This window comes from Cervus canadensis, chromosome 23, assembly GCF_019320065.1.
Source record: "Cervus canadensis isolate Bull #8, Minnesota chromosome 23, ASM1932006v1, whole genome shotgun sequence".
NCBI classification, from domain to species: domain Eukaryota; kingdom Metazoa; phylum Chordata; class Mammalia; order Artiodactyla; family Cervidae; genus Cervus; species Cervus canadensis.
Window position 1 is genome coordinate 29,728,592 of NC_057408.1, and position 26,023 is coordinate 29,754,614.

Here is a 26,023-nt window from a genome sequence, read left to right on the forward strand (position 1 = left end):
TTAGAAAAAAATACCCAAGGCTTTCATTTTCCATGGTCTTGCTAACTGGAGTCTGATACTCACATCTACTAACCACATCTTCTTGATCTATGGTTGGTCCAGGAAAGACATTGCCAGTTTTGATTTCTGTGACTTTTCCAATGCTTCTGTGACCTACCATTATCCTCTTCACTTGCGTATTAGTTTTCCTTGTTACATTATCGTCATTGACAATTACAGTACAGTCTTCTAAGATTCCCACATAATATATTTTTAATGTTTTTTTAAACATTTTTAAACATATTTTCTTGATTACTACCTTTCAAACATTAACATAAGTCTATCCTGGACCCTATGAATGAATATCTTAGAACTAAATATTGATATTTCATTTTTATGCCTTTATCTGTGGTGTGTCTGTAACTGTATTGGAACTTTAACTGTTATGAGCTAATGAGAAAAGAACAGATAGACTTAAGACAAAAAAAAAAAAGTACTTTTGGGGTCAATTAAGGCCAAATACCCTCATGGTACTTAGACTAATAAAGAGTTCATAGTTATTTGAATACAAAAGGAGACAAGAAAATTGAATTGCCATATAAGGGCAGTATCAGTTCAGTTCAGTCCAGTTCGGTCACTCAGTAGTGTCCAACTCTTTGCGACCCCATGGACTGCAGCATGTCAGGCCTCCCTGTTCACCACCAACTCCCAGAGTTTACTCAAACTCATGTCCATTGAGTCAGTGATGCCATCCAACCATCTCATCCTCTGTCATCCCCTTCTCCTCCTGCCCTCAATCTTTCCCAGCATCAGGGTCTTTTCAAATGAGTCAGTTCTATGCATCAGGTGGCCAAAGGATTGGCAGTTCAGCTTCAGCATCAGTCCTTCCGATGAATATTCAAGACTAATTTCCTTTAGGATGGACTGGTTGGATCTCCTTGCAGCCCAAGGGACTCTCAAGACTCTTCTCCAACACCACAGTTCAAAAGCATGAATTTTTCAGTGCTCAGCTTTCTTTATAGTCCAACTCTCACATCCATATGTGACTACTGGAAGAACCATAGCCTTGACTAGGCAGAACTTTGTTGGAAAAGTAATGTCTCTGCTTTTTATACAGAGGTCTTGAATTTCAAAAAACCAGTTCTGTAAGAGTCATCAATTCCATATTCATGCTGTAGGCAACAGGTTTCAGCAAAAAGGCTATGTACTGCACTAAGGTTGTTAATTTGAAGTTTTTATGTCTAATTTGTAAACTTGGTTTTTAAAATTTTATAAGAAATATATTTGTGTATATATGAAGTTTACACAAGTTTATACATTAAATAACATTGTGATAAAAGCAATTTAAGTCAGCAGAAAATTCAGTTCTTTACAAATTGTCAATATTTTATTCAAGTTTGAGCAACCTGTTTCACCTTAGACCTGGCATCCACCACTGGAATTATCCCATAGACAGGGGACTTGTAACTGTTTGTTTTATCATTGGGAGCTCTGTTGATTAGAAAGTTCAAGTTTCATTACTTCCTAAAATTACATTTCCTGTAAGTTCCAGCCATTGGTAGTAGTTATGTTATTACTTAGGAACAGGTCAAGTCTGCTTTTTGTTAGAACTGTACCTTATAAGAGACTAATTCATGTTTTTTCCTACTGTTACTTCCACAAGTGTTTTTAAAAACTTACTTTGGACAAAACATTGTACATGAGTCATTTTTTTTTTTTTTTTTTTTTACTTTCTAAGTTAAACGGCTACAGTCCTTTCAATCTTTCCTTGAAAACTTTTTCTTCTCCCCTAAATTATAATAACTTACACACACTCTAGCATTGTCTCTCTTATAATATGACACCTAAAAATAAACACATAGATACTTCTATTCAATATCACTAACAATGAAGAAGTGAAGTGAAGTCGCTCAGTCGTGTCCGACTCTTTGCGACCCCGTGGACTGTAGCCTACCAGGCTCCTCCGTCCCTGGGATTCTCCAGGCAAGAATACTGGAGTGGGTTGCCATTTCCTTCTTCAAGGAGATCTTCCCAACCCAGGGATGGAACCTAGGTCTCCCGCATTGCAGGCAGACGCTTTACCATCTGAGCCACCAGGGAAGCTCATAACTAAAAATAATGAATAGCAATTATTACACTCAACAATATATCAATCATCAAGTGCGTACTCAGCCATTTCTGACTCTTCCAGACCCCATTGTCTGTAGCCCATCAGGTTCCTCTGTCCATGGAACTTCCCAGGCAAGAATACTGGAGTGGGTTGCCATTTCCTTCTCCAGGGGATTTTCTCAACACAGGGATCCAACTGGGTCTCCTGCATTGCAGGTGGCTTCTTTACCATCTGACCCAACAGAGAAGTCCTTAGGACACATTGCTCTTGCCAAGAGCTTTGGTTCTAGTTGGAAGTGATTACAATTCCATTACAGTTTTACATACTAAAAATTACAGTTTTATATACTAAAAATAAATATTGTAGGAGTTTAGAGGTCAGAATTCTGAGTCCTAGAGTTGTTACTGGATGTTTCTAGGTCCCAACAAGGGTTAGGTCTTCAAGCGTAGATTGGGTCTGAGAACATCCCGCGGTAAACAAGCACACAAGCATTCTAATCAAAGTAGCGCACATTATTTGTATGACCCAAACTGAAAGCCAAATTTCCTTGCTCTTTGCTTAGTCCTTTCTCCACTCTTTAGAACAGAAAGAGGAAATCTTTGCTTGAGAGAGCAAATACGTGATTAAACTACAGGTTTTCGAACGGCAACTGAAATTTACACTTGGGAAATCTCTAACCTTTTTGTTTATTCCTTGGTTAACCTTCAGGCAGTGAAAGTTGTTACACTTCTTTTTGAATTGAATTTCCTTTTGGTCTGGCTTCAGAACAGATCAGAATCAAAAGACAGTTTCTTACTTTCTTAAAACAAAAAATCGAAAACAAAACCTCGGAAATACGAAACAATACAGGAAGTCTGGAATGTAACCAAGTACACTACGTTTCCGGAATGCTGTTTGCCCTCAAGCAAGATGGCGGGTCCCTTTGCACATGCGCAGGAGGACGCTTGGGCGGGGCGGGGAGTTCCGCCGCAAGCGGTCGCGCTCCGGGCAGGGATTGGCGGCGCCGGGGCCGAGAGGCGGAACCGGAAGCGCCTGTGTGGTGCTGGTCTGCGAGTTCAGCCCAAGCCTCTTCCTAGCGCCCTATTCTCGGCCTTAGGTGTACCTGTTACCCGGAGGTCCCATGGGGGAAGCGGAGAAGTTTCACTATGTCTACAGCTGTGACCTGGACATCAACGTGCAGCTTAAAATGTGAGAGAGTCTAGGGACGGGGATTGCCGAGGCTGAGGCGGGGGGGCAGGGGCGTGCGGGTTGGGGGAGAAGATGGTTATTAGCTTGAGGGTCGGCCCGGCCACGGCCGGAGGGTTGCAGCCGGGGCAGCGGAGGTGGACTGGAGGTCGGAGAGGGGCCGTGCGTACGGCCGAGGGCGCGATCTCGTGAGAGAGAAAGCGGTCGGAGTAAGTCCGTCAATTCCGCAGGGTTTGTTTTCCAGAAAGCGTTTTGCTATTCACAGCAACCTTTTGTGGGATTATTACTGTCTCATATTACAGAGAAATCAGGTCTTGGTTAAATCGTCGTCCTGCCGTTATAACTGGAAGATATTACTTTAAAACGGGACTGGAAGGTGGACTGGAGACTGAAGAAATTACGGAGAGGCAGATAAAGTAGCTAATTGGATATAGTACTAAAAACATGAGAGGTGAGGGAGGCTTAGATTGACTCTTAGGAACAGTCAGTTATTATTGTTCAGCTACTGAAGCTGGAAGTCAGTCAAAGGTGAGGAGGGTTCCGGTTGTAAAGGGATCAGAATATATGAGACGAGATCTTTGCAGGAAAGTCTTGAGGCATCACAGTTGAAGTCCAGGACATGACGTCTTGAGCCCACACTAGTGGAACCGAGATGGGGAACAGCTCGGACCAAGTTGGAAATTATGGCCATTAGCAGTCTCTTAGATACATTTTCACATGTGAAAACGATCATAAATTTTCACAAGTTAATAATCTAACATCATTCACCATATTTTAGTCAGTATTCAACAAATGTACCACGGGCAAAAGGCTGCACACTTGTATTTCCTCAGTCGTTAGGTGCTCCCTTGAATGAGTGTTTCTGAAAGTTACTTACTTCAGACACTGATAAGTCCTTTACTTTTGATTTTGTGGTGGCAGTAAGAATAACATATCAACAACCAAACTGCACCTTTATAATGCTTGACACACCCATTTGAAGTAGTTTCTGCAGATACAACAGTCGATGCTTATATAGGACCTGCGTTGCCATCATCTGGTAAAGGACTTTCCTTCAGTCCCATTCCTCTCAGTGTTTCTTGGGTATATGAATGCATTTTTTATTTGTTTGAAACTTTTGGACATTAAAAGGAAAAATGAAAAAATTTAAAGAAAACTGGTCCCTTATTAATAGATGCATTGAGTATTTTGAGGAAAAATAAAGCATAAATCAGAACTTTGGCAAAATTTAGTCCTAACCACCTTTTATTTTCTGCGACTGATTTTGGGGAGGGCAGGAAGTATCAATTTAGGATCATAAAATCAAAGAATAGTAAATTTTAAAATTCTGTTTTCCCCAGGTCTTTTCATCTCTTTCTATCATTTTAATAATTTGCACTTTGATGTCCCGTTTCTCAGTGCCATAGTTGAATATCGAACTGCCCACAAGACATGGTCATTTGGGGTGTTCCAAAGCACTTTAGAAGTAACTTGTCCAAAAGGGAGGACATCTTTAGCCTGCCCTTTTAATGTTAATCTTCTCTCACTCTATTTTGGTGACAGTTAGCGTTATCCACTGAATTGGTTAAGACAGAAAATGAGTCTTAAGGAGTCATACTGACCCCCTTCTCTCACCTCTGTTTCATCATTCACAGGTTGCCTTGAATCTACCTGCTTAGTATCTTTGATCCATGCCCCCTGGAAAGCCCACTGCTTTAGCCTTAATCTATCCTTTTCCTTGTAATTTTGATAGTCTTACAATTGACCCTGCTTTCAATCCCATCTCTCCATTACATTCTTACACTCCTGCCAAAGTATCATAAACACAAATGTGATTATAGTACTCTGACTTCAGATTGTTCAATTAACAGGTTTTTGAATGTTCATTTTGTTACAGGCACTGCACTGAATGTGGTGGCTACTTTTTAGCTTCATTGTCTGCCTACATTTGATTCTCATCTCTAGCTTCTTCTCTGCATGAGCTTTATGCTTTAGCTGTACCAACTTGTAGTTCCCCAGACACACAATCTTACCTTTTTGCCTTTATATGCTGTACTTTAATTCTGGGATGACATCCTGCCTGTAGCTCTTCATCTCCCTTGTATTGTTCAGGCTCATTTCAGGCATCTATCTGGGTGATGAGCCCCTGCCTCCAAGGTGTTCCTGAGACTTTTGATGTATTTTTCTGTAATGGGAAAAATACTGGCTTTGGCATCCTCTGTCCTGGTTTTTATTGTCTGCTCTGTTACTTACTTTGTGGTCTTCAATAATAAATTTGATTTCTGAGTCTCTGTTTCATGATTTATAAAATGGTAAGATGGTGGAAAGTAAGTAAGAAAATGTCTATAAAATGCCTGGCACAATATGTGATGTAATCTTGATTTCCAAGCAATGTTCCTATCTCTTTTGTATCTTATGCATGTTTTTTTTATGACTTAAAGCACTGTTATTTCTTAATTTATAAAAACTAGATAATACACCTACATAGTAAAAAAAATAAATAAATAAATTGAAATTAGTATAAAAAAGTATGCAGTTAACAGTAAATTTTCTCCCCAGAGCAAGGACTTAATATTTTCTTGTAATACTGTTTTGTTTATCTTGTCTTTCATTTCTGGGCCTCTATGCCTAGTACAGTAAATGTTGTTGGAAGAATATGGGAATAAGTGGTCAACTTGAAATTAATAAAATTAAACTAATGCTTGGAGAGCTGGTGACATCTCAAAGATAGATCCAACAGTTGATGACAGGGTTTAAAATTATGAAGCCTAAAATAGAGAAGTATGTTGATGAAAATAGGAATGATCTTTGGTATGCTAGGATTTTAAGAGATCTCTAGACTTTTGTTTCATCTTTAGGAAAATGTTGAGGTAGCATAGGTTTACTAAGACATAACCATAAAGTCTTCTTAGTATTTGTTAGGTTTGTTTTTAAAACATGTGTCTAAATGTTATTATTTTTATGCTTTCAGAGGAAGTTTGGAAGGGAAGAGAGAACAAAAGAGTTACAAAGCCGTTCTAGAAGACCCAATGTTGAAGTTTTCAGGACTGTACCAAGAAACATGTTCAGACCTCTATGTTACTTGCCAAGTTTTTGCAGAAGGGAAGCCTTTGGCCTTGCCAGTAAGAACCTCCTACAAGGCGTTTAGTACAAGATGGAAGTAAGTTGTTTTCTTGCATATGGTGGGTTCCTAACTATTCTCTGATTTTTTTATATAGATATTGAAAGTATTATTTGGAAGGGATAGCAAAGGAATTAAAATTATTTAGTACCTATAACCAAAGATCAAGTAGGAACCTACTCAGATAAAGTTATTATACATAACAGTATTATAACTAGTTGAGGTGGAAGTAAATTTATGTTTGTATTGAATATATTGACATATTTTTATGTGAATAAGAATTTGACTGATTCACAAAATGACTCAAACCAAAAACACATCTCTACATTTGTTCCCATTCTATGCCCTTGAACACAGAAATACTTCTGGATAGTCAGATGTTTCAGCTGATATTTGGAATTCAGATCTTTAGAGAGAAAGAGATGTATTGTCATCGGGATCAGATGTTTATCTTAAATAACTATTTTTAAAAGTTCTTGGTTTATTAATCATGGTATAGTAGCAGGCCCTTCAAGGTAAATATAGTGAACATGAAGTTCCTGTTTTTCTTGTAGGTCCTTAATAAAATCTCTTGACACTTCTTTTTTGATAGATTGAATGGTGTAGTTTTAATGTTTGATCCGTGAGTGTTATTCAGTACCTTGGTAGGCTTGGTACAGGATAAGCAGGTTGTGTGCCTCTCTAGGAAGGAATTTATATGCGTAGTTTTCATGGAGGACAGGGGATGGCCACATGGACTCAAGCTGTGCTGTTGAGGGTGCAGCCCTCTCCCCTCTTCTTTTTTTTAACCAAGTGTGGCCCGGCAGACTGAGAAGAGTTTTCTAGAGAGTCAGAAACCTAAGCTCTGATGATCTGTCTGCATGGAAACCAACTGTTTTAATGGTGTGTGTGTGTATGTGTGTGTGTGTGTTTAAGTAGTCTTTTTTGTGGCTGTACACAAACACACACACAAGTGCAAGTATGTGAATGCATTTGTGATTTTTTTTTTTAAGTAGTCTTTTTTGTGGCTACACACACAGACATATGCAAGTATGTGAATGTGTTTGTACTTGTTATTCTGGAAAATTTCAAACCCGCAGAAGTAGAGAATAATGTCATGAACTTCCAGCGCCCTGTCTCCTAGCTTCATTAATTACTAACTCAAGGCCACTGTTTTTATTTCACTGTTATTTTGAAGCAAATTCCAATATTGTATCATCTTAAATATTTCTGTATGTCTCTAACATAGCTACAGTACCATCATTACACCTAAGACAATCTACCAAAACTCCTAAATTGTATCAGAGGTTCTTAAACTGGAATCAGGAAACCTACAAAAACTTGAAATTCTATGCAGAATTTTTTGTGTCTTATGTGTTTTTATAGGGACAGCTCAAAGCTTTTATTAGATGTTTTGAGGTGGCTTTTGACCCCAGAAAGACTTAGAACCAGAAATTTAGGTCTATAAAGTCAACATTTATGGTGAATTCCTCTTTTTTAGGAAAATTGTATGATGGTTCTATTCCGTGCCTCGGCAATAAAAGAAATTAGAGCAAAAGCAAATTCCCAGTTATAAGCAAGTTAGCATCTTTCTCCTCTTCCTTCCGTTTACCAACTCCTCTCTGCATTGTTTATGTATTATGTATTTTCAAGGATTTAAAAACTTTCATATTTGCTCTCTCAAAGTTTGAGATTTTTAATTTATGTTTTTTAAATTGTGAAGCTAACAAAGTACTCTAAAATATCTAGAATGACTTTTTTTATTATTATTATTAAAAGGTTTAAAACAGTTGTGAAGAAAATAGATTGGGAAAATACCTCATCTTGGGTAAATATATGAGGCTTTTGTTTTCTTTTAAATATACATAAACTTTGGGCTTAGGGGAAACACTTGCAGATTTTGTGCATCCTGCTCTTTAGTATTTAATAGTTGAATTTTTTTACCAATTCATCACTACAGAAACTGCAGTTTTTGGCTAACTTTATACAGCCATTATTTTCTGTAAGCACTTACTTAAAAGAAGAATTGTGTATTCTGTGGGGAAAATAAACTATATTATGAAAGAATCTCTTGCTGTCTTAATTTTTGCATTTCCTTAGTTGAGAAAGTATTTTTGGGTAGGGTGAAATTCTAGGTTGTCTGAATCTGATTTCTGAGTTTCTAATAGTGAGTCGTATGAGTTTAAAAAATGAAGAATTCATTCAAAATTGCAGAGAAGGCAATGGTAACCCACTCCAGTACTCTTGCATGGAAAATCCCATGGATGGAGGAGCCTGGTAGGCTGCAGTCCATGGGGTTGCAAAGAGTTGGACATGACTGAGCGACTTCACTTTCACTTTTCACTTTCATGCATTGGAGGAGGAAATGGCAACCCACTCCAGTGTTCTTGCCTGGAGAATCCCAGGGACAGCGGAGCCTGGTGGGCTGCCGTCTATGGGATCTCACAGAGTTGGACATGACTGAAGCGACTTAGCAGCAGCAGCAGCAGCAGTGTTCAAAATTAATCAAGTCTCTTCTATAGTATTCTATTCTATCTTGTCCTATAATAAAAGAGCCCATGGTGAGGGAACCTGTACTTCCTTTAGTTACTCTTAGGATCATCAATTTTGGGTGTGAAATGCTGCAAATGTTTGAGTTATATATATATACATATATGAAATATATGAATATTATTTTGCAGTTCAGTGGTTTAAACTTTTTTTAAAATTTATATTCTGTTTTGTCATGTGGAGGATTTGAAATGGTTTTATACATAGACTTACAGTTTTAAAATTAGAAAGTTAGGATTTTGGAGTGTATTAATCAGACTAGAGAATTAGCACAGTGGTGTATGGGAGTGGGGTTAATGGTAGGAAATTAGATCATCCAGAATAGGGCTTTGAATCTTGGAATGTTTGCAAGTTGCCAGATGAATTTAGGCCTAATTAGAGTTGGGGTTTCCCCTTGGTGGCTCAGATGATAAAGGATCTGCCTGCAGTGCATAAGACCTGGGTTTGATCCCTGGGCTGGGAAGATCCCCTGGAGAAGCAAATGGCAACCCAGTCCAGCATTCTTGCCTGGAGAATACCATGGACAGAGGAGCCTGGCAGGCTACAATCCATGGAGTCTCAAGAGTCGGACCTGACTTAGCGACCAAACCACCACAACTAGAGTTGGGGCATGAGGAAGGGGTGATGCCTGGGAAAGGAGAGAATAAAATTTTGAATACACAGCTCCTTAATGTCTCACCAAATCTTTCTATCATTTCTAGAATATCTTGAGCAGTTTTCAAACTATTTTTTAGCTGCAGATTCATTCTTCCAAAGAAATCTTCTGCAGAAGCCCAGTATGTAAAACAGGTTGAAGTGTTTTTGCTTTAATTTAAAGAGGTGTGAGGACCTGGAGTTGGATGGCTCAAAGTTTGGGGCAAATGATTACTTGCTCTTAGGTATTATCTTCTGGGCTTCCCTGATGGCTCAGCTGGTAAAAAATCTGCCTGCCATGTGGGAGACCTGGGTTCAATCCCTGAGTTGGGAAGATCCCCTGGAGAAGAGAAGGGCTACCCACTCCAGTATTCTGGCCTGGAGAATTCCATGGACTGTATATAAGCTCATGGGGTTGCAAAGAGTCAGACTTGACTGAGCAACTTTAACTATTATCTCCTGGTCAAAGGACAGAATATAGACGTGAGTATTTTCACAGCTCATTTTTGGATAGTGTCACTGATTTTTCTTTTTAACTTCAGCCTGTGTTAACTAATCTCTGTGGTTTGTTCATTGGCATAAGGTAACACTGCTTATAATTTACCTTTTCAGTCTGGCCCATCATGTGAATAGTAAATAAATAAATTGAGTTGGACACGACTGAGTGACTTCACTTTCATTTTTCACTTTCATGCATTGGAGAAGGAAATGGCAACCCACTCCAGTACTCTTGCCTGGAGAATCCCATGGACGGGGGAGCCTGGTGGGCTGCCGTCTATGGGGTCGCACAGAGTCGGACACGACTGAAGTGACTTAGCAGCAGCAGCAGAGTTTCCTTTAAATTAATAGCCATCTCTAATTTTCCTATAATATAGTGGATGTAAATGTTTTGTTCTTTAAATTTATAAAAATTCTGTTTAGTTTCTTACTGATGCAGGTCAGTCGGACCTAAACTCTTGATATGCCCTTGGAGAATAATTTTGAGCAAACAGAATAATTTTGAGTAAACAGGAGAAGCAATTCTGTGTGTCTGCTGGATATTGCTTTATGTGTTTGCATAGTTTTCTTTGGGGATTTTAAAAGCCATCTGTTTAAGGGAGTAGAAATGATCAGATAAATCAAGTATTAAGTTTGAATGCAGAAGAAAATTTGCAGAGGTGGATAGAGAATGAAAAAGAAAAATGAGAGAGCTATGCTGTCATTACTCTTAGTAAGAACAAACATTCCTTACTGAAAGCAAATGTACAAACATGCTTTGAAAGCATTAGAAAACAATAGCTAAACATTATTGATATTAATAAATAACTTGAGTGAAAGAAAAATCTCACCTAAAAAATTGTCATATGTTTGTCCAGAGCAGTCTAGTAACTTCTTCATGTTACAAAGTTACTGGATGGTCTCCTTTGACCTCTTTGAATTTTTGTTGGTTTCTTCTGCTTTATTGAGATACTGCTATATATTATAGGACCATATATAACATGTTTTGAGTATAACATGAATAATTCTAATTTCTTTCTTTTCTTAATAAAAAGCTGTTCTGGAGGATACTTGCTTTAAAAAAATCATAGTTTGGTTGAAAACAGGTTTGGTTCTAACAGGTTTAAGTGTTTTCCCAGGTTTTTATTTATTGTTGTTGTTTTTGTCACTAAGTTATGTCCAACTCTTTGCAACCCCATGGACTATAGCTGGCAGACTTCTCTGTGGGATTCCCCAGGCAAGAATATTGGAGTGGATTACCATTTCCTTCTACAGGAGATCTTCCTGATCTAAGGATCATACCCATGTCTCCTGCTTAGCAGGTGGATTCTTTACCACTGAGTCACCAGGGAACCGTTATTATAGCCTTGTGTCTTAGTCATATTGTCTGTTCCTGCTTTTTTAAAATTGAAGTATGATTGATATTCAGCAAAGTGATTCTGTCATACATATTCATATGTATATATCTGTATTATTTTTTATTCTATTCACTATAGTTTATTATGAGATATTGATTATAGTACTCAGTGCTGTATAGTAAATTTTCGATGTCTGAGTTTCTTGATTAAAGGACTTATCAGCATTATTTTTCATGAATTTTGTCTTTCAAAATTTGTTTCATGTGTTCTGTAGGCATACCTCGAAGATACTGCAGGTTTGAGTTTAGATCACCACAATATAGCAAATATTGTAATAAAGTAGTTTTTTTTGTTTTTCAGTACATATAAAATTTACCTTTATACTATCCTGTAGTCTCTGTGGTGTGCAATAACATTGTGTCTAAAAACACATTATATGTGCCTTAATTAAGAATGACTTTATTGCTAAAAACTTCCTGAGATCTGAGCCTTCAGTGAGTCATAGTAGTAACATCAAAGATCACAACAGATCACCATAAAAACATTAATAATGAAAAAGTAAGAAATACTGCAAGAATTACCAAAATATGACACAAACACAAAATGAGCAAATGCTGTCATTGGGAAAATGGGGCCCGTGATTTGCTAGATGCAGGGTTGCCGTAAACCTCAACTTGTAAAATATGCAGTATCTGCAAAGTCCAATAAAGTGAAGTGAAGTAAAATACAGATTTTTCTGTATTTAAAGTTGAACTTGCCTAGAGCAAAATTGAGGTCAGTGCCATGTTAATTTTTGTACTACTAACTAATCTTTGGGACATTTTCTCCAAACCAATTTTTTTGTATGGTTTGTTAATTTAGAAGAAAGTTATACACATATGTCTATGTTGATTTTCTATCCTTACTTATGTTTTTGTTTACCTTGTTTTCACAGCTGGAATGAGTGGCTGAAACTGCCTGTGAAATACCCTGACCTGCCCAGGAATGCCCAAGTGGCCCTGACAGTATGGGATGTGTATGGACCAGGAAAAGCAGTACCTGTGGGAGGGACAACAGTTTCACTGTTTGGAAAATATGGGTAAGCATTTTCTTCTCCTGACGGGAAGGCTGTGATTTTTGTTAGGAAGTAGTCATTGGAAGCTGGAACCTTATTTTTAGGGTGGGGAAAAACAATACAATTTGGCATATACTGTAACTGCTTTGTTATAGGGTTTTTCTGCTTTGTCATAATAATGAGAAAAAGAACAATAAATGGGATTAAAAAGCACTAATGCACTAATTTGCATAATGGTAATGATTAAAGTAGACAAGTTAATTTTTGTTTTAAAAATTTACAGATAATATTAATAGAGGTTTATTTTGGGGGAAAAAAAATCAGAACAAAACCAAAAACATGATAGTCCTGAAGGGTATTATTTCTCTATCCCTTTTCTCCTGAACAGAGAGAGAACTCTTCATCTTAAGAAAATTGTTGACGTTCTATTTTTTCTATAAATTGGTGTCTTGTTAACCTGCAAAGGTGATGATTATTTGTTTTTTTTTTTTAGTTTTGTTCTTAAGTTTTATCATGACTTTTAAGTAGTTTTGAAGTGTTTCAACTCTTTGTATTCTTTATAATTCTCAAAAAAATTCCTATTTTTGGTCATTAGGAACCCCTTCAAATTGATCGTGTCTTCACCAGTAGTTATTGGTAGCTTCTTTACTAGAGTCAAACTATTCCAGGCTCATTGGGCAATTTTCTGCCCCAGACCTGGAGTCTGAAAGAAGTCATAGTCCCTTTTGGTATGAAGTAATAGAGATCATAATCTAGATATTATCAAACTTCTTAATTTTTGCCCACTTTTACATCATAAAATGTGAGCAGAGATAATCATATTATGATATTTTCCTTTACTCTTTGTGTTTATGTTTCTGTGAATTGCTTTTTCATATCCTTTGCCCGTTTTTAAAAATTGAGGTATAACTCACATTCCATAAAATTCTTTGCTTTTTTTGAGTTGTCATTTTTCTTCTTAATGTGTATGAGGTCTTGAGGTCTTTGTAGATTAATGAAATTAGCCCTTTCTGTGTTACATGTTACAAATATTGTTTTTCCTGCTTGACATTTTCTTTTGAATTGTCACATATTTGTTTATTGCTTATTCAGTTGCAATTCATGAATCTTAAATTATGATATTGAATGTAGCAGCTTTGTATAAGCCGATGGTGGTTAGGAAGGCAGGTTGTAGAACTAGATTATCTGCGTTTAAAACCTGGACCTTTTCCTTATTGGTTTCTCTGGTAGCTCAGTGGGAAAGAATCCATAGCTACTAATGCAGGAGACTTGGGTTCGATCCCGGAGTCAGAACATCCCCTGGAGGAGGAAATGGCAACCCACTCCAGTATTCTTGCCTGGGAAATCCCATGTACAGAGGAGCCTGGTGGGCTACATTCCATGGGGTCACAAAAGAGCTGCACATGAATTCACAACTAAACAACACCACCACCTTAACACTATATATAATTCTTAGCAAGAAATAATTAGCAAGAAACAACGGCAACAACTTTTGCATATTATTTGTGTACCCTTGGGCAAGTTATTTAATCTCTTTATGCCTCGGTTTCCTTTTCTGTAAAATGAAATCATATTAATAGTATTTACCTCAAGAATAGTTTATGATGATAATTGCTAAAGACATGTAATATGCTTAAGAAGTACTAAGTAAATAGTAGCTGTTGTTATTTCTGAACTATTCTTGTTAGTTTTGAATACTATTAGTTATGAAATGTTTTAATATTGGAGAGGGATAATCTTCATTAGTAGTCATTTCAGAATTTCTCTGAATATTCTCCATATTTTATCAGATACATTTTAATATTTTCTCAGTTTTAAAAGGAAAGCTCACTGTTATTTTGTCGGGAAACTGATTGTATGATATATGTGAATAACAGGGAAAAATTGATAATCTGATAAATACTGAATTTTTCTATTCAGAAATAGGGTGTCAGAGAAACTTCAACTCAGGAATAAAATTTAGGTGTAATTCCATTTATAATAGCTTGATTCCTTAGTAATGAATAGGTGTCTTAGTTTAATGTACCTATTAAAGAATTATTTATTATTGAAATCCATGCAAAAACAATACTTTAGACATAGTGTGATACATTGTAGCCTCCAGTTTTAAACACAGTTTTTGATAAAATGACATGTTATAGTAGAATGGACATATTACAAAATCAGTATTGTTCCTTTCCCAAAGTGTTTGTTTCTTTTTGTCTCTATGAGGGTGAAATTTGTTTGCCATACAGAAAAAAAGATCTATCACTCTTGCTGTAGTTTTACTGGTTAAATGTTCTTAAGAAATAGCCAGATAGACCTCTTGGTTTTTCCTCCTGGCTTCTTCATAAGTGGTTTACTTTCTGAAATATCAATGGGAGTTTCCCTCGTGAAAACATCTCTTTTAACACTCATGCATTTTCATTGACCTTAGGATACAGTTTCAGGAGGCAGTCTGACTAGACTGTAGGTGTGAGACAATAGAAATGTCCACAGAAGTACAGTGGAATAACCTGCCTACAGCCAAATAAACTCAGACTGACGTAGTAAATGAAATCAGTAGTAATCATTGTGTGTATGAGTGTTTGTAATAACTCATATTAGATCACCTACTATTCCCTCTAGGCTGATGCTTCACCTCAGAAAAAGGAAATCTGAGAAGCTCTATGAAATTAAAATAACTCCCTTTTCTCTGTGGGTCCTGGGGCCTTTCCTTGAAGGGGAATCGGGTTGCAGTGGAGACAAGCCCAGGCATTCTCTTGCTGGATATTAGACTTCCTGTGTACTTTTGGATTGTGGAAGAATATGATATTCAGGATGTTCATGATATTCAGGATGTTTCAGGTGCTTTAGGAGAGTGCAGACATCTGCTTGTACTGCTGGGTCACAGCTGCTTTTCTGTGTGGGGTTGCTGACACTCACGGTGAGAAAGTAGCATGAGTCTTCTGGATGACCTCAGGATGCCTGTGCAGTTTTTTTCCACGTACCCTTAAAAATCATGTCGTGTGCCACCACAGTTCTCATGACTTAGGGAGATGGTGCTTTAGACCTTCACTTCCTCAAATGTTTCTTAGCACCTACCCCACTCTTGTTTCTTAAGTAGTCCTAGTATGGACTTGCTATTTGCTAATATCTATTTTGTATACCTGAGTCAGTGTGAATCAGTACTTCTTGGAAAATAGTGTAATTAATTGAAAGACAGATCTGTTAGGATATGGCTAGAATAACTAACTGTCCTCATTTTGAAAATTAGCTTGTGAGATTTCTAAGTAGCTAAAGAATGGATTGATCATTAGGTTGAATTGGCAAAGGGCCATAGACTTCTCTTGTAGATGGTTTTTCCAAATGTGGATTCTGAAGTCAAGGTAGTCGCCTCTGTAGTGGCTTGGCCCTGGGAGCTGGAATATCAGCAGCAGCTGTTGTTGGGGCCTCTGCTGATGTCTGAGGGTGATCCTGCTGTACTGGTTTCTTCTGCCGTGTGTGTGTGTGTGTGTGTGTGTGTGTGTGTGTGTGTGTGTGTGTCACTCGGTTGTGTGTGTCACTCGGTTGTTGGACTGTAGCTTGCCAGGCTCCTCTGTCCATGTGTGTGTGTGTGTGTGTGTGTCACTCGGTTGTGTGTGTCACTCGGTTGTTGGACTGTAGCTTGCCAGGCTCCTCTGTCCATGAAGTTCTCCAGGCAAGAATACTGGAGTATATATACTCCATGGATCTTCCTGACCCAGGGATCATACCTGAGTCTCCCACGTTGCAGGCAGATTCTTTACTGTGTGAGCCACAAGGGAAGCCCCTTACAAAACGCCTTGCTGGTTTGGCTTGATTTCCCAAGTGGACTTAATCACTGAGCATCTTCTGACTTGTCACCTGGAATTTTTGTGTCTGCTTAGTCACTTCAGTCGTGTCCGACTTTTTGTGACCCTGTGGACCGTGGCCCGCCAGGCTCCTCTGTCCATCTGCAAAGGTGCCATTAGTGTTAAAAGAAAGTAATATGTTCACTTGATCGTTTGAATCACTTGGCATCACCCCTACCCTCCATGTCCTCTGTCCTTTAATTTCTTTTCCAGGTCCATCCCAAGGCACCTAAATCATTTAGTAAACTAACATCCTGCCAAATGTACTGATTTTTTACTTAGTTAAATTTAGCCAAACTATTCAATTGGGTGGTAAGGAAAAGGAGAGAAGAAAGGGAAGCCTTCTGCTGTTTCTGAAGGTACATTTAAGGATATTCACTGAAAGTGGTGTTATGACCTCACTGTACCCAGTTTCTTGGACACTAAGAAGGTCTGCTGGATGTTGAATCTCTTTCAGTTGGAAGGGAAAGAAAATAAACTTTATAAAATACTTTTTTAATAATATAACTTTTCTTTAATCTTTAACATGATAGATAAATATTGAGAGTTTTGATTCTTAACAACCGTTTCATACGTTTTGTATTGGGCTTATAAAGTAAGCTTTTGCAGATACGGCTGCTAGATATTTGCCTGTTTATTGCCAGGCTAAGAAACTTTTAAACCATTTGGTCCTTAATCTTACACTGCTCATGAGCTTGTAGCAGTCCTTTACAGTTCCCAGTCTAAATGCTTATGGCATCCTTACTTACATACATTACGTAATGCTCAGTGAAAATTCTCTTTATTATCTCAGGAAAATCTGCTAAGTCCCTGTCCTTTTACAGTTCCCAGTCTAAATGCTTATGGCATCCTTACTTACATACATTACGTAATGCTCAGTGAAAATTCTCTTTATTATCTCAGGAAAATCTGCTAAGAAATTTTCCATTGGTCATATAAAGATTTTAAATTTATGTAAACCTTTTACAGTTAAATAGGGCCTCCTTGAAAGCTCAGTAGGTAAAGAATCCACCTGCAGTTCAGGAGACACTGGTTCGATTGCTTATGGCATCCTTACTTACATACATTACGTAATGCTCAGTGAAAATTCTCTTTATTATCTCAGGAAAATCTGCTAAGAAATTTTCCATTGGTCATATAAAGATTTTAAATTTATGTAAACCTTTTACAGTTAAATAGGGCCTCCTTGAAAGCTCAGTAGGTAAAGAATCCACCTGCAGTTCAGGAGACACTGGTTCGATTCCTGGGTTGGGAAGACCTACCCACTCCAGTATTCTGGCCTGGAGAATTCCATGGACTGTATAGTCCATGGGGTCGAAAAGAGACGGACATGACTGAGTTACTTTCACTTTACAGTTAAATAGGGTTCCCCTGGTAGCTCAGACAGTAAAGAATCTGCCTGCAATTCAGGAGATCCCAGTTTGATTTCTGGGTTGGGAGGATCCCCTGGAGAAGAAGATGGCAACCCACTCCAGCATTCTTGCCTAGAAAGTTCCATGGACAGACCATGGGGTCTCAAAGAGTCGGACATGACTAAGCAGCTAACACACACACACACGCACACGCACACACACACGCACATCACATATACAGTTAAATACAGTGTTTTTGAAGATAGTAAGAATGTATCAATATATCCAATGTGTACCTAATTAAGAAAATTATTTAATGTAGAAGTCTTTGGATTTGCCTGCTCGCCTACACACACTTTTAGTCTTAGTCTTTCCATTGCAATTGACAGCTTGCCCTTTCAGCTTTGAGGGTATGTTGTTTGAATAGACTTTATAATGTTTGAAAGACCTTGTTAACACTTAAAAGAGAACACACTAACAGAAGACTCTCTGTGCAGTGCATTTTAAAAAGTTTCCCAGAACTCATTTATGAGTCTGTCCAACCTCTACTCTGGGTCTTCTTGGTAGCTTGCTTTCTTATGTAAATAAAGTTAATCATTTTTATTGCTAGTTGCTTTACACTGCTGTATCAGTTTCTGCTGTAAAGCAAAGTGGATCAGCCATCCACATACACATATCCTCTCTTGTTTGTATTTCCTTCCCATTTAGGTCCCTGCAGAGCACCAAGCTAAGCTCCCTGTTCTATGCAGTAGGCTCTCCTTAGTCATCTAATTTACACATAGTAGTGAATATATGTCAGTGCCACTCTCCCAATCCATCCCACCCCACCCCTGTTCCCTCTTAATATCCATACATTTGTTCTCTAGGTATGGATCTCTGTTTCTGCTTTGCAAATAAGACCTCCTTTACCATTTTTCTTGATTCTTCATTGAGATATGATATTTGTTTTCCTCTTTGACTTACTTTCGTCTGTATGACAGTCTCTGGGTCCATCCGCATCTCTGCAGATGACACAACTCTGTTCCTTTTTATGACTGATGTTCCATTGTCTATAGGTACCACATCTCCTTTGTCCATTCTTCTGCTGATGGGCATTTAGGTTGCTTCCATGTCCTGGCTGTTGTAAGTAGCGCTGCAGTGAACATTGGGGTTCATCATGGTTTTCTCTGGGTATATGCCCAGTAGTGGGACTGCTGGCTCGTATGGTAGCTCTGTTTTTAGTTTTTTAAGGAACCTCCATCTTGTTCTCCATAGTGACTGTCTCAGTTCACATTCCCACCAACAGTGCAAGAGGGTGCTCTTTTCTCCACACCCTGTCCAGGGCACAGTTTTTGATGATGGCCATTCTGACTAGTGTGACAGGATACATCATGGTAGTTTTAATCTGCATTTCTCTAGTAATTAGTGATGTTAAGCGTCTTTTCTTGTGTTTGTTGACTACCTGTATGTCTTCTTTGGAGAAATGTCTTATTTAGGTCTTCCTTTTTTTTTTTTTTTTTTTGGTATTGAGTTGCATGACCTGTTTGTATATTCTGGAGATTAATCTTTTGTCACTTGCTTCATTTACACATATTTTGTCCCATTCTGAGGGTTGTTTTTTCATCTTGTTTTTTATTTCCTTTGCTGTGTAAAAGCTTTTAAGTTTAATTGTGTCCCATTTATTTTTGTTTTTATTTTCAGTACTCTAGGAGATGAGTCCAAAAAGATCTTGCTATGATTTCTGTCAAAGGGTGTTCTACCTATGTTTTCCTCTAAGAGTTTTATAGTATCTGGCCTTATATTTAGATCTTTAATCCACTTGAGTTTATTTTTGTGTACGGTGTTAGGTAGTGTTCTAACTTCATTCTTTTACATGTCGCTGTCCAGTTTTCTCAGCACCACTTATTGCAGAGACGCCTGTCTTTGGTCCGTGGTATAGTATTGCCTCCCTTGTCATAGTTTAGGTGACCATAGGTGTGCTGGTTTATCTCTGGGTTTTCTATCCTATTCCATTGATCTCTTGTTTTGTGCCAGTACTAAACATCTTGATTACTATTCCTCCAGCTCTGGTTTTCTTTCTGAAGATTGGTTTGCTCTTTAGGGTCTTTGTGTTTCCAAATAAGCTTTAAAGTTTTTTGTTCTCGTCTGTGAAAAATGTCATTGGTAATTTGATAGCAATTGCATTGAATCTGTAAATTGCTTTGGGTAGTATAGTCATTTTCACAGTATTGAATCTTGTAATCCAGGAACATAGTATATCTCTCTATATGTTTCTGTTGTCTTTGATTTCTTTTATCAGTATCTTAACAGTTTTTTGCATACAGTCTTTTGCCTCCTAGGTAGATTTATTCCTAGGTATTTTATTCTTTTTGTTGCAGTGGTAAGTCGAATTGTTTCCTTAATTTCTCTTTCTAATTTTTCATTGTTAATGCACAGGAATGCAAGAGATTTCTGTGTGTTAATTTTGTATTCTACAACTTTACCAAATTTATTGATGAGCTCTAGTCATTTTCTGATGGCATCTTTAGGATTTTCTATGTACAGTATCATGTCTTCTGCAAACAGTGGCAATTTTACTTCTTTTCCAGTTTGGATTCCTTTTATTTCTTTTTCTTCTCTGATTATAGTGGCTAGGACTTCCAAATCTGTATTAAATAAAAGTGGTGAGAGTGGACACCCTTGTCTTGTTCTTAGAGGAAATGCTTTCAGTTTTTTACCAGTGAGAATGATATTTGATGTAGCCTTGTCATATATGGCGTTTATTACATAGAGGTAGTTTCCTTCTATGCCCACTTTCTGGAGAATTTTTACCATAAGTGGTTGAATTTTGTCAAAAGCTTTTTCTGCATCTATTGAAATGATTACATGGTTTTTATTCTTCAGTTTGTTAATATGGTGGATCACATTGGCTACTTTGCATATATTGAAGAATCCTTGCATCCCTGAAATAAATCCTACTTGATCCTGGTGGCTGATCCTTTTAATTTGCTGTTGAACTCTATTTGCTAGTATTTTGTGGAGGATTTGTGTGTGTATGTTCATCAGTGATACTGACCTGTAATTTTCTTTTTTTGTGATAACCTTTGTTTGGTTTTGGTATTCAGGTGATGGTGGCCTCATAGAATGAGCTTGGGAGTTTTCTTCCTTCTGCAATGTTTTGGAAGAGTTTGAGAAGGATATGTGTTAGCTCTTCCCTAAGTGTTTGATAGAATTCCCCTGTGAAGCCATCTGGCCCTGGCCTTTGGAACATTTTTAATCACAGCTTCAATCAGTACTTGTGTTTGGTCTGTTCATATTTTCTGTATCTTCCTGGTTCAGTCTTGGAAGGTTTTATCTTTCTGAGAATTTATCCATTTTGGGGGCATATAGTTGTTTGTAGTAGTCTCTTATGATCCTTGGTATTTCTGCAGTGTCAGTTGTAACCTCTTTTTTTCATTTCTAATTTTATAAATATGAGTCCTCTCACTTTTTTCTTGAGGAGTCTGGCTAAAGGTTTACTGATTTTGTTTATCTTCTCAAAGAAAAACCTTTTTGTTTCATTGATCTTTTCTATTATTTTGCCTTTATTTTATTTATTTCTGCTCTGATCATTATGATTTCTTTCCTTATACTTACTTTGGGTTTTGTTTGTTCTTTCTCTAGTTGCTTTAAGTATAAGTTTAGGTGGTTTACTTGAGATTTTACTTATTTCTTGAGGTAAGAATGTATTGCTATAAACTTCCGTCTTAGAACTGCTTTTGCTGCATCCCAGACTCTGACCTGGCCCAACTTCTGCATGTACTACTTTCCCTCAAAGTCCACTGCTGCTGAAGCTAGACTTGTGTCAGCTGTGGGACACTTGTTGTCTATTCTGATATTCCACAGATGCAGGGTTTACCAAACCTCTTGCAGGGCTTTAGTCTGAGGCTTGTGCAGCTACCTGGAGAAGATTTCATTCCTCTTCCTTAGTTACACAGCCCCTGAGGCTCAGCTTTGATTTTGGCCCCAGCTCTGCATGTAAGCCCCCTTCAGGCATCTGTTCCACACCCGTGCAAAAGGGAGCGAAAGCAAAGGGGCTGACTGAGACAGACTTACTCAGGCCCACGAGGGCAGTGCAGCCACAGCGGGGGGTGTGTGAATTGCCTGTGGTCCTGGAGATTGGCAGGCAGTTGAGCAACAGAATGTGGCATGCTTACTCTGGTGGGAGTCCCTCCAGGTGTCTGTGGAGGCAGGAGCTGGCATGTGGGGACAGTGACACCCCCGCCCCCTCCCCTCTACTTCATCTGCCAATCAACAGTGGTGTCTCATTTTCTAGGCAAACCATATTTCCTTTAGGGACATTCCACTAGGGACCTCACACTTCTGTTCTCTTTCTTGTATCTGCAGGGTCAACAGCAGTCCTCTCTCCACATCCGTGCTCTTGTTCAGTCGTGTCTGACTCTTTGTGACCCCATGGACTGCAATATACCAAGCTTCCCTGTCCTTCACAGTCTCCCAGAGTTTGCTCAAACTTGTGTCCATTGAGTCGATGATGGCATCCAACCATCTTGTCTTCTGTTGTCCCCTTCTCCTCCTGCCTTCTATCTTGCCCAGCATCAGGGTGTTTTCCAGTGAGTTGGCTGTTTGCATCAGGTGTCCAAACTACTGGAGCTTCAGCTTCACCATCAGTCCTTCCAATGAATATTCAGGACTGATCCTTTAGGATTGACTGGTTTGATCTCCTTGCAGTCCAAGGGACTCTAATGAGTGTCCTTCAACACCACAGCTCAAAAACATCAATTCTTCGGTGCTGCAGTCCATGGGTCACAAACAGTTGGACATGACTGAGTGATTGAATAACAACAGCCTTCTTTATGATCCAATTCTCACATCCATACATGACTACTGAAAAAACCATAGCTTTGACTAGATGGACCTTTGTTGGCAAAGTAATGTCTCTGCTTTTTAATAGGCTGTCTAGGTTGGTCATAGCTTTTCTTCCAAGGAGTAAGCATTTTTTAATTTCATGGCTTTAGTCACCGTCTGCAGTGATTTTGGAGCCCAAGAAAATAAAGTCTTTCACTGTTTCCATTGTTTCCCTATCTATTTGCCATGAAGTGATGGGATTGGATGCCATGATCTTAGTTTTTTGAATGTTGAGTTTTAAGCCAGCTTTTTCACTCTTTTTCACCTTCATCAAGAGGCTCTTTAGTTCCTCTTAACTTTCTGCCTTAAGGGTGGTGTCATCTGCTTATCTGAGGTTATTGATATTTCTCCGGGCAGTCTTGATTCCAGTTTGTGCTTCATCCAGCCTGGCATTTATCTTGATGTACTAACTCTGCATATAAGTTAAATAAGCAGGTTGACATATATTGTATTATACTTGACATATATTGTCAAGTACAGCCTTGAAATACTCCTTTCCCAATTTTGAAGCATTCTGTTGTTCCATGTCCTGTTCTAACTATTGCTTCTCGACTTGCATACAGTTTTCCCAGGAGACAGGTAAGGTGGCCTGGTATTCCCATCTCTTTGAGACTTTTCTACAATTAGTTGTAATCTACATAGTCAAAGACTTTAAGTAGTCAATGAAGCAGTAGTAGATGTTTTCTGGAATTCTTTGCTTTTGCCATGATTCAATAGAGGTTGGTAATTTGATCTCTGGTTCCTCTACCTTTTTGAAATCCAGCTTGAACATCTGGAAGTTCTCTATTCACGTACTGTTGAAACCTAGAATTTTGAGCATTACTTTGCTAGCATGTGAAATGAGTGCAATTGTGTGGTAGGTTGAGCATTCTTTGACATTGCCTTTCTTTGGGATTGAAATGAGAACTGACCTTTTCTAGTCCTGTGGCCACTGCTGAGTTTACCAAATTTGCTGGCCTGTTGCGTGCAGAACTTTAACAGCATCATCTTTTAGGGTTTGAAGTAGCTCAGCTGGAATTCCTTCACCTTCGTGCTCTTAGCCCCACACCTTTGTACTCAGTCCCCTCTGCTCCCACCAGCATTGGCAGATTCCTGTCTTGGGCAGCGGCACCCAGGGCTGATTTTGAAGGAGGCTTTGGGATGGAAGATGCTCAGGGTGCTGAGCCTATCCTGGCAGAGGAGACCTTGGCTTGAGGTGTGTGTGGAGGGTGAGCCTGCTCAGATGAGTGCACCTCCCAGGGCTTGTAGGGGCTGAAGTGGGTGGGTGGGGATGGGGATTACAGTGCCAGCCCCGCGTGTTGCTCACCATTCAGCAGTGGTGCCTTGCTTCTGTGGTGTCCTGGCCTTCTTCTGCAGACTTTCCTAATTGTCGGACTCCTTGCTCCTGTCCCTTCAGGCTCCCTTCATAACCAGCAGCTGTCCCCTTCCTGGGTCCGTGCTCCAAACCCCACTTTCCAGCACCCAGCCCTCCTCTCGACAGGAGACACGTGACTCAGGCTGGGCTGGGCAAGGCTGCAGTATAGACTGTGTGCACAGTTCTTACTTGGTCCTGCCTTCCACTGATGGTCCACGTGTTCTCCTTTGATCCTCCGAAGGTCCCTTTCTGTCCCCGCTGATTTCCCCACATGAGGGGATTTTCTGATTGCAGGAACCTCTCCTCACCTTCAGCTTCCCCCCAGGGTTGCTGGTTCCTTTTTTGATTCTTTTTTTTTCTTCCTTTCTTTTTTCCTACCCCACTGCGAGGGAATTTTTCTTGCCATTTTAGGTGTTAGAAGTCTTCTTCTAATGTTCAGCAGGTGCTCTGTGTGAGAATTGTTCCATTTATAGATATATTCCTGATGTACTGGTAAGGAGACATGAATTCTGTGTCCTTCTCTTCTGCCATCTTGACTCCTCTTTGATAGTTTTTGAAGGAAGCAAAAGCGTGACAAAGGTGATACAGTCTTTCACTTTAAAGTAGGATCATCCACTTCAGTCTGAATTCTGACGATATGTTAAATTTCTGATTTGTAGACACAAGCATGTTTTCTTATTGAATACAGTATTGTATTCCCTTTTAGACATCTCTCTTATGCAAAAGAAGAGAGGAGAAAAATAAGCCTCTACCCAGCGAAAAGGAAAATAGTAGCTTATATTGAGTTCTTATTGTATGATAGGCACTATTCTAAGTACTTTTTACTTGTACTGGTTTATTTAACGTTTCTAACTCTGTGAGACACAGTTACTCTTTATAGTCTCATTTTATAGATGAGGAAGCTAACACAGAGATGTTAAGTACTTTACCAAAAGTCTTGTAAGTGATAGTTGGCACAGCAGGGATCCAAATCCCAGCTGTTCAACACCACCGTCTATTAATACTATGCTGAATTGTCAGTTAAAGTAGAAAGTTATATAATTATTTTAATTTTAGTTTCAATCGATGTAAATGTGACCTTCTCCCTCTGGGTAGAAATTTGGTTTCTGTTTCTAAGATCTCCACTGAAGTGATGAAGTGTGTGTAGCCTATTCCTGATGCTTCTCTTTTTGCACTCGACCTTGGGAATATCTGTAATAGTTCTAACTGCTTGAAGGAAAAAAGAAGAATGTGAAAAACAGTGCTGTGTGGGTTCAGTTGCTTGGTTAATTGCTTTATATTCCACTGGAGGCTTCCTGGGATTGTCTCTATTTAGAAATCTAAAATTTCCCATAATGAACTAAATTGATTGTGTCCTGAATATTCTTTTTTTTTTTTTTCTGAATATTCTTTTTGCCTAGCATGTTTCGCCAAGGGATGCATGACTTGAAAGTCTGGCCTAACGTGGAAGCAGATGGATCAGAACCCACAAAAACTCCTGGCAGAACAAGCAGTACTCTCTCAGAGGATCAGATGAGTCGCCTTGCCAAGGTAAAAAAGAAATTATTAAAACAGGTGGAAAGATTTGAATGATAATTTGTTGTATAAATTGACATTATGAATTCTGTGAGGTTACTTTTTAATTTAAATTCAATCTTTTAATAATAGTTTTATTGAAATATAATTCACGTACCATAAAGTTCACACTTGGAAAGTGTACTGTTCAGTGATTTTTTTTTTTTTTAGTGAATTCACAGAGTTGTGCGATCATTACCACTCTACCTTTAGACCATTTTTATCAAAAATGTAACTGTGTACCCATTGGCAGTCATTCTCTGTTCCCTCCTCTCTCTATCCCCTAGCAACTACTAATCTACTTTCTATCTCTGTGGATTTTCCAGTATAGGATATTTCATGTAAAGAAAATCATGTAATATATTGCTTTTTGTGTCTGAAACGCCAACGGATTTGAAAACATAGAACTTTTGGTGATACTTTGAGGTTGATCACCTCCCTTTTTGGGTCACATAATCTGAAAGATGCATGTGTTATTACATGCTGGAGATTCTTTTTTTTTTTTTTTTTGATATTGAGAAATCCATTTGTAAATAATTTGTACAGTTATTGGTTACTTATATAATCCAAAAGTCTCTTAGTAGTTTATTATTGGATCTTTTTTTGCTTTTTTTCAGTTTTATCTTTTTTTTTTTAAATTTTTTT

General features: G+C 38.4%; 1 protein-coding gene across 1 annotated transcript in view; it reads left to right on the top strand.

The window, feature by feature from the left end:
* Positions 1 to 3,113: 3,113 nt before the first annotated feature.
* PIK3C3 (phosphatidylinositol 3-kinase catalytic subunit type 3) overlaps positions 3,114 to 26,023 on the top strand; it is a 164,489-nt gene continuing 141,579 nt past the window's right edge. The window contains exons 1-4 of the mRNA XM_043443924.1: positions 3,114 to 3,277; positions 6,225 to 6,413; positions 12,306 to 12,449; positions 25,225 to 25,354. Coding sequence (XP_043299859.1) covers positions 3,210 to 3,277; positions 6,225 to 6,413; positions 12,306 to 12,449; positions 25,225 to 25,354 — 531 coding nt within the window. The 5' untranslated portion in view covers positions 3,114 to 3,209. The remainder of the gene's footprint in view (positions 3,278 to 6,224; positions 6,414 to 12,305; positions 12,450 to 25,224; positions 25,355 to 26,023) is intronic.